The 9,221-nt window shown below is 32.8% G+C and overlaps 2 protein-coding genes across 5 annotated transcripts in view; one reads left to right on the top strand and one right to left on the bottom strand.

Annotated features, from left to right (window-relative positions):
* Positions 1-3,627, top strand: part of LOC110097686 (protein TRANSPORT INHIBITOR RESPONSE 1) — a 4,837-nt gene extending 1,210 nt beyond the window's left edge. The window contains exons 2-4 of the mRNA XM_020824204.2: positions 1,077-1,569; positions 2,472-3,247; positions 3,351-3,627. Coding sequence (XP_020679863.1) covers positions 1,077-1,569; positions 2,472-3,245 — 1,267 coding nt within the window. The 3' untranslated portion in view covers positions 3,246-3,247; positions 3,351-3,627. The remainder of the gene's footprint in view (positions 1-1,076; positions 1,570-2,471; positions 3,248-3,350) is intronic.
* A 2,907-nt stretch (positions 3,628-6,534) lies between these two features.
* Positions 6,535-9,221, bottom strand: part of LOC110097683 (general transcription and DNA repair factor IIH subunit TFB1-1) — a 40,000-nt gene continuing 37,313 nt past the window's right edge. For 2 of the 4 annotated variants that reach the window (XM_020824194.2, XM_020824198.2), the window contains exon 20: positions 8,667-8,965. In XM_020824194.2, coding sequence (XP_020679853.1) covers positions 8,876-8,965 — 90 coding nt within the window. In that variant the 3' untranslated portion in view covers positions 8,667-8,875. Of the gene's footprint in view, positions 6,766-8,666; positions 8,966-9,221 lie in introns of those variants that run through there. The other 2 variants (XM_020824196.2, XR_002303225.2) reach the window with 2 other exon arrangements.

The raw sequence follows: 9,221 nt of genomic DNA, 5'->3' as shown, positions 1-9,221 counted from the left end.
AAAGGTAGGGGTAGACCTAAAAAGTCTTGGTTAGTAAATATTAGGAATGACCTTTCTTTATTAGGTTTAAATGAGAATTTGACTTTTAATAGAACACAATGGAGAAAAAGGATTCATGTAGCCGACCCCACGTAGTGGGATAAAGGCTTGATGTTGTTGTTGTTGTTGTTGTTGTGTTTTTAGATCTGCTCATTCCACTTCCCTCTTAGCTGGTATATTTTTTCTTCTTTCATATGGCTCTACTGTTGCATGCCTATTTCTTCTGATTTCCTTCCTTTCATGGTTGTCCAGTTTCAGCAAAGTGTCCTCATGTATGCCTCTTTACAGTTTAGTGAAAATCCTCTAAAGGTTCATCTCTAGAGCCTTGTTATTTTGGAAATTTGGCTTATATGACAGTTTCTCATCCTCAATGTTTGGTTAGAAATAGCTACAACAATAGTGTGGTATTATTTTTTGTAATGGTCTTTGGAATTTCTGAAAATTTTTTGTAGAGTTATCAAGAAACGATAGTATTGCTTGAATGTGGTTTATTTTGCCTTTTCATTTCATTTTTTACTCAGCAGCCTGTCATCTGATTGTAGCTACAATTTTGTACATTGAAAATTTTTAACTGAATTTAATATGAAGGTTTTTAATTTTGATGTATGAATACTTGGTTATTGTGTCCCATGGTTTATAGCTTGTAGATTGAATGGTACATGTTCTTGCTCACTTGTTTTTTCCCATGTTCTATAGCTTTTAGATTGAATGGTATATTTGCTGTACTTGGTTAAATTTCTCTCTCTATATATGCACTTTTGCTCACTTCTTTTCTCTCTAATTGTTGCAAGGTGTGGGGGATGGGGGCTTAAAAATGTTTAGATATATAGAATATGTACTTCACAAATGCTTCTTAATAGGGCCAAAATTGAACTTGAAGCTTGCTATTTTAACATTTCCTTTTTATATCAATATTCAGATTGTAGTAGTAGTAGTAATACATAAGGTACACTAATGGTTTACAGAATCATTTTGTTCCTTTTTATATGCATGATGCTAAATTACATGCTTTCTTGGGCAATGCATTGTCCCTGCAGAAACCTAAGGGAGTTGGACCTGCTGGAGAATGATTTTGAAGATAATTGTAGCCATTGGCTGAGTCATTTCCCAGAATCTTGTACCTCGTTGATATCACTTAACATTGCAAGCCTTGATGGGGAGATGAATTATTCTATCCTCGAGCGGCTTGTGAGCAGATGCTCTAAGCTCAAAACACTCAAGCTCAACCACTCTGTGCCTCTTGATCGGCTTGCTGGCATTCTCTGTAAGGCCCCACAATTGATTGACCTGGGAACTGGCAGGTTTTCAGCAGACTCTCGTCCAGAGCTTTTTGAAAGACTTGAATCATCATTTACAGGATTTACAGGTCTCAAAAGCTTATCTGGTCTTTATGATGCTGTTCCTGCATATCTTCCAACTATCTACTCAGTGTGTGATGGACTTAGCTCACTAAATTTGAGCTATGCTACCTTGCAAAGTGCTGAACTTACAAAGCTAATTACCCGGTGTAAAAATCTCAAGCGCTTATGGGTATGAATTTAGTTTTTATTCCGTCATTTCCTGTCACCAACTTAGTGGTATTATTCAACTTTCAAGCATAGGTTGAACCTACTGAGAGTTATGCATTTCTCTTCATCGGCTTGCTTTTCTCATCACAGTATGAAACTAGGGTGAAAAATTATTGACTTTGCTTATTTCTGATTGTGCTTGAACAGTTTACGGACTGTTTATTTGAACTTAGTGGCATTTCCTGTCACTTTTTATTTTGGTTTTTAAAAAATATTTTTGTTTATGTTTTAGCTGTTTTTCTGTTTTTTTTTTATAATTAATTAAATTATCTTTAGAAATACTCAAAACAACATAAAACGACGGCCTTCTAATGATAAAAGACACATTTGCCCCTTGGGCTTACATAAGACAAGAGGGTAAAAAAGGAAAATTGTAAAATTAAATCAAAATACACTTAATAAACTAAAATAAAACAAAGTGATCTCGGTCGTCGATCTTCAGTTCCTCGGATAGGCATGGACGGTTGGATGTCCGCATCAAATGATCTTTCTTTATTAGATAGAAATGAGAATTTGACGCTTAATCGGACATAATGGAGAAAAAGGATTCATGTAGCCAACCCCACATAGTGAGATAAAGGCTTGATGTTATTCTTGTTGTTGTTGTTGTTTGAAATTGAAAACCACTCTGGCCACCACATGCCACTATTGGCTACCCTTCGCCGCCACCGCTTGCCTTCACCACCTTATTTAATATTTAATAAAAACAAAAACAATACTTATTTAGGATATTAAATATGTTATTATCTCATAACAAGACAAATAAAACAAAACAACGTAAAAGGTAATCCTATTTAGGCACTTAATATTTACTGATTCCTGGTTTTTGGCGCGATATTTACATCATTTTGGTGTATTTTTCAGGTTATGGACTTGATTGAGGATGTTGGCCTTGAAGCAGTTGCATCATCTTGCAAGCACATTGAAGAGCTTCGTGTTTTCCCTTTCGATCCATATGATGCAGAACCTGTATCTCTCACAGAGCGTGGGCTTGTCAGCGTGTCAGCTGGTTGTCCAATGCTTCGCTCCGTGCTCTACTTTTGCCGGCAAATGACAAATGCGGCGCTCATCACCGTTGCAATGAACAGCCCCAGTTTGACATGTTTTCGACTTTGCATCCTAGAGCCACGAACCCCCGATTATCTCACACAACAGCCACTAGATATCGGCTTCAGCGCCATTGTTCAATCATGCAAGGAGCTCCGTCGTCTCTCCCTCTCTGGCCGCCTTACCGACCGCGTGTTCCATAGCATTGGAGCATATGCAAATCAGGTTAAAATGCTGTCAGTTGCCTTTGCTGGAGACAGTGACGCTGGCCTTCATTATATTCTATCAGGTTGCAGGAGTCTTAAAAAACTGGAGATCAGGGATTGTCCTTTTGGGGATAAGGCTCTTCTCGCCAATGCTGCGAAACTGGAGACAATGCGATCCCTTTGGATGTCGTCGTGCTCCATAAGCTTTGGGGCTTGCAGATTACTGGCACAGAGAATGCCAAGGCTAAATGTAGAGGTTATCGATGAGAGGCAGGAAGGATCACTAGAATCTAGGCCTAATGACTGCCCAGTTGAGAAGCTCTACATATACAGGACAGTTGCTGGTCCTAGATCTGACATGCCGGCTTGTGTTTGGACGGTATAGAGGTATTTATATCTTTCTTAGCCCCTTGTTCTTTTTCTCCATGAATCTGATAAAGGTTGATTATGAATCTATGATATGGAGAATCCGTTTCTTCTGTTTTTCCAGGTATAATTTTGTGTAGGATGAAAGAATAGAGCCTCAGTTCTAAAGCCTTGTTGTCAAATTAAATAAATAGAATGTATTAACTTATAGTGATCTTGTATTATTGTTTAGTGAGGAGCTCTTAATGGATTTGCTGGTCGGCCCTAGTTTAATGTAAATGAGTGTTTCTTTTTTTTTTTCATTTCTTTAGGTAGTTCATTTGCCAAACCTTGTATTTTACTTCATAGTTTTGCATCATCCAAGAAATTTCATATTTATTCTATTGTTGGATTTATCTGCTTCTTGCTTCTGCTAATAATCACTGTCAGCTGTGGATAGATTTTCTTCATTGGTGCTTTTGTGATGCTATTATTCTTTCAACTTATTGTGGTAAATAACTTCTGACATTGACAGGATCAAACTAAGGGAAATATATGACACCCTAGGTTTATGATTCGTTGCTGTTACCTTGTAGGAACTGAATTTCTTGTTCTTGCTAATAAAAGGTTTACCATTTATTGAAGGGTTTGCTTTCTCTCTTTTGCTTTTGGTCTTTTCTGCATCCATTATCTATGTTGGATTAATCGGACTTAGCTCGGTTGGTGAACGAACACGGTTGGGTACTCCTCCCAACTCACGTTTGATTCCCCTCGAGCAGTAGCCCCTCTTAAGTGGGGCCCATGAAGTGTGGGCCAGGAGGTGGTGGGTGCCTCTTCTAGGTCAGCCGAGGATTAGTCTCTCCGCTAAGCACCTCTTCGGCGGTAGAAATGGGTGGATACCCCGTTCCCAAATAAATAAATAAATAAAATCTATCTGATGATATAGGACATTTGGTGTTGCCTCTTTAGGAAAAGTTCCTTGAGATATTGCAACCGGGATTCATTTTTCATTGTGTTTTACTTTGTTTATGTTGCAAAATAGTAAATACAATGCAGGGTGGATGGTAGAGCCGCATGGTTTAGGACAAGGAATGTATGCATTATTCTTAACCTACTCTGAGCATAAGCATCTTAGGTGCGTTTGGGACAACGTTTTGCATAATTTTTATAAATCATTGTCATAATTTTTTAATATAGTTTTCTTAATATATTTTAGAAATTTTTGTGATTAAATTTGCTACCATCATATTTGTTATAGTATGATTGTTGTATGAAAATTTTAGATTGTCATTCTATTGTTTAGAGACAAGCGTATAACCCACAATAGCTTACTAAGTCTTTGTTTGGGATAGCTTTCTTATTGCTTTATGAAGCAATTTTTTAGTACAAAAATTTTTATACTAAAAAGCTACTTTAGAAAGTAATAAGAAACCCGTCTCAAATGAAGCCTAAAACTTTATTTTTTCACATTATTCTAAGACTAATTTTGCCGATGATATCAGCTGTCATTGCTAAGTTGCTGAATTTCATTTATAACTTTAATCTAATAAATAAAGTGGAGGTCTAAATGAATGATTATGCTATCTCTAATTCATTTTCATTTAGAGTTCATGATTCTGAATTATGAAAATAGCTTTGTTGCATTGTAAAGATGGTAAAGTGCAGTGCTTTATGAGAATTTACAGTTTTAGTTTTGAAATTTTGTTTCAACTAGCTATAATTGGTTAAGGCTATCTTTGTAATTTGTGAGTTTATTCAAGTTCTTAAGCATAAAAAGCTAAGTGAGATTATAGTAATAGTTATATCAGTGACTGAGATTGGAAGCTTCAGTGTTTGCAATTAAAAGACTCAAAAGCCATATCTGTTTTCTTAAAGCTTTTTACATCAATTTTTTACACAGACTGCTTTAGGCTGTGTAATGACCAAATTATGCTCAATGGATACTTTCAAAGAACCTTTAAATGATATTATTTAGGATAAAATTATCTTTTGTAGAGCCTCATTATAAGTTACTTTTAAAAGTTCAAATCACATATTTGATTAATTTATTTATGATCTAAATTTATTTAAGAAATGAAGATATGTATGCCAATAGTTTTTATTTTGCATTAAAATATAATCATACAAATTTCTTTAACCCATAGTCCTAATTCATGTCTCTCTCTATCTCTAATATTGATCTTTTTACACATTATTATTTTAAGATTTTTTTTTTAATTACAACTATATTTATATATAATATTTCTTTATAAATTTTTAATTAGGTGATACCAACCAATTTAAAAGGAGTTGCACTATAATGATGTACTTGATTGTTGGAGAATAATATTATGGCTTTTGAGTGTTCTATAATCAACTCATCATTTAATTCAATATCTTTGTGAAAATCTCATAAAACTTGGGCTTCGTTTGTTTTTTTAAATCTTTTCATTGTTAAAATAATAAATAATAATAGATAAAATTACAATATTTTTTTTCATAATAATTTTACTCACAATGATAAATCTTTATGGATTCATATTATCCATTTAGTCCACTTTTAAACATAACAATCATATTAAGTTAATTTGAAATAATAGAAAGATACATGTGATTAAATACTTACTTCAAAAATGATTATAAATGTATTGCATCCAAAATAAAACAAGAGATAGATGATTGAAACCCTCAAATGTATAGCATCCAAAATAAAATAAAATAAAAATATTGCGTTCTCTCATACAATTCTTATATTTTTCTTCATTTCTTCTTCTTTATATCCCTAAGAACAACCCAACAAATTTTGGTATCAAAGCTCTCTTTTTTGGCATTTTGTCACCCCAAATATCTTCTTGTTATACAAAATCAAAATTTCTCTTCCAAGAAAGAAAAAAAAAATCCAAGATGATGGCAGAAATTCAAGAGCAAATTCAACCACTTCTGCTGCAATTGTTAGCAACACCACCTCAACCATGCACAAAATTTTGTGCCAATCCTTAATGGTGAAACTAAAACTTATGGTATATCCAAATACTCATCCTCTTTATGCAACAACACTCGCGGGACACGGTTAAAAATAAAACCTAAAAAGTTAAGAAAAGCTTAAGCAGCTTTGGTTTTGTTTGGGATGGCTTTCTCAATGTTTCTTAAAGCAACATTTTAGTACAAAAATTTTAATTCTTTCATTAAAAAACTGCTTTAAAAAACAGTCAGAAAGCCATTCCAAATGAAACTTCAACTACAAGCAAAGCACGACTACATAGACAAGATAAAGAAGCGTGCTAAGTAAATTTTTATTCATCCAATAGTAAGGCATGAGAAAAATAAAAAACAAGAATTATGCACTCAACTAAATCAAAGATATATAAGAAACTCCTTATATTAGTTTCAGGTATCAGAAAAAATTATACTTCTCTTCAATATTTTGTTTGCAAAAAGCAAAGACATGAATATATAAAAAACTGTAGAAAAATGTGCTTGAATTGTAAAATTGGAATCAGCTCAAAAAGAGGCTTTTGGAACGAAAAAGTGACAATTGAGACAAATTTGACGAGGAAGAACTCTACTGAACTATTTTATGCCTGCAAGAACACAAAGAGAATCGCAAGAAAAATATTATGAAAATAGACAAAAAGCTCCTCGCCAAGCTTGATTAAAAGCCTTACCTTTTTCATGTCATGCTTGATGATGATAAGATACATAAAATCAAAAGCAAATGAGGTATAAAAAGATTTATTCATTGCATCTCTTTGTGCAAAATGAAGTCAAAATTTGTTAAGTAATATAATCAATTGCTTGACTTCAATGACAAGGCATGCAAAATCTATAACAAAGATTACAATTACTATGCCAATCAATCGAATATATAACACTTGAAATATAATCATCTTTTACTTGTTGAAAGACAAGAATATGACTGCTGGGCTTCCACACAGTAAAAAGAAGAATCAAATCTATGAAGTTTGGATCTATGGCAATCTACATTTAACTTATTTTCTCGATGACAACATAGAGAGCAAAGCTCCACTTACATTTGTATATGTCTATATTTTTTGTCTATCAAGGACACCTCAATTAATCAAACGAGGCACTTTCTAAGATTTAGAATGACTATAATAGGATGAAATGTGCTTTCTTTTTTGAAGTAAATGTCAAAAGCCTTCACCTTTCTTAATTCAAAGTTTTTTTAGAAACTAAATGACAATTAAATAAATACTTTTCAGAAGTAATTGAGGTGGCAAGTTCGTCTCAACTCCATTGAAGAATTATTACAAAGAACTAGGCATAAGAAAACTTATTACACAACACATGACAAAACAAAATAAAGTTTGATAGCATAATGATCAAAAAATTATACACATGGAAAAGAGTATGCCAAAAACTAAGGCTTCGTTTGAGATAGTTTTCTTACTGTTTGTTAAAATAATTTTCTAGTATAAAAATTTCTTGATATTTTGGTTAAAACTTAAAACAGCTTTTTTACTTTTTTACTTTTTAGACAACAACCATAATTTCTTTTTTATCATAGTTTTTAGTTTCTTTCAAAAAAAAATTATACTAAAAAACTACTTTCTACAACAACTTTAAAAAGTTACTTTCACTACTGCAATTTTACAAAACAGCAAGAATGTTGTCCCAAGCGAAGCCTGAATCTTCTAAATCAATTTTGGGTTAAAGCTAACAAATACAATTCATGTCCTCAATTAATATCTACAAACACAGTTCAGGATGATATCTCATGAAGCTTAGCTTGGGAAAAACAATGGGTAAAATTTTTAGAAATTTTTTGATGCTTATCGGCTTTATAATCCAAATGAAATGAACATGTTATCCTAAAAATTCAAGGATGACACTCCATAAGAGAAATTTACTAAACCTCGAGACATTGCATCCTTTATATGTCAACCTTTAAATTATGAAAAAATGAATAAAAACATTTGAACAAAAACAATGAATGAAGAAATATTTTCAATTAAAAGAATCAAAATTAGAACATCTTATAAATAACTCTTTCAGAAAAAATATTCGATCAAACATAGTTTGTCGCATATAGAATATGATTCTGTTGGGATACAGAAAGCTGAAATGATCACAAAAGATCACAACTTGATGCAGACTTCAATGAAATATTTGCACATGTTGTTCGTATGGAGAGTATGAGACTGGTTCTAGCTATATACCAACCAAAATGTCATTATGAATCTACCAACTTGTAATAAAATCGACATCCGTAAAAGAAGCATTTCAAAAAGCATTAAAAAGCTTTAATAGAAAAGAGTCCCATATGAGGAAAGAAGACATAAAAGCCAGTACGGTGTTCTTCACCTCCAAGTGAAATAAAGGTGATCCAAACTTATTCAAGACCAAAATGGGCAAAAGCAAGCCATATGACTAACGTGGAATTCAGCATAAATAGATTTGTCAATTTTTTTTTTTATATTTTATGAATGAAAGTATGACAAAAAAGCCCTTGAGAGCAAAATTGCAAATAGTAAAAACAGTATAAAACATACTATCTGGCGCATAATTGTGCAGCTATAACAACATGCAATTATGTGATGTGACTAAGACATGGAGGCAAAGAAGATGTAATGGTAGAATCAATTCTCGTTGTATATTAAAAAAAATTACATTTTGTTAATAACAATAAAATTCACTGAACATACAAGGAAAAATAATGTAATATGAACTCTACTTGAAAAAACCGTTTGGCATTGGCCCACCTTTAGCGGTTCGTTTCTGCTGTTCACTATCATAATGAGCGAAGGCAGCATCTAGAGCCTGTCCAAAAACACAGTCACCTTCGTAAACCCGTATAGCAGCAGAAGCAAAATTTATAATAAAAATAGCAACAATATGATATCAGGGTAGCATGTAAAACTTATCATTATTCATGAGCTTGAACCTAAAAAGGAAAAAAAGTTTTGAATCCGGATATTTTGATAAAAATTTAATCAGAATGAATGCCAAAGTAATTGGGTTTTCTTGAAATGAGTATGATATATGGGTAGTAAATAAATATATATATATATATATA

The sequence above is a fragment of the Dendrobium catenatum genome, unplaced genomic scaffold, assembly GCF_001605985.2.
Source record: "Dendrobium catenatum unplaced genomic scaffold, ASM160598v2 fragScaff_scaffold_1481, whole genome shotgun sequence".
Lineage (NCBI taxonomy): Eukaryota > Viridiplantae > Streptophyta > Magnoliopsida > Asparagales > Orchidaceae > Dendrobium > Dendrobium catenatum.
Note: the sequence above shows the minus strand (reverse complement) of the source record. Positions and strands in the feature narration are given on the sequence as shown.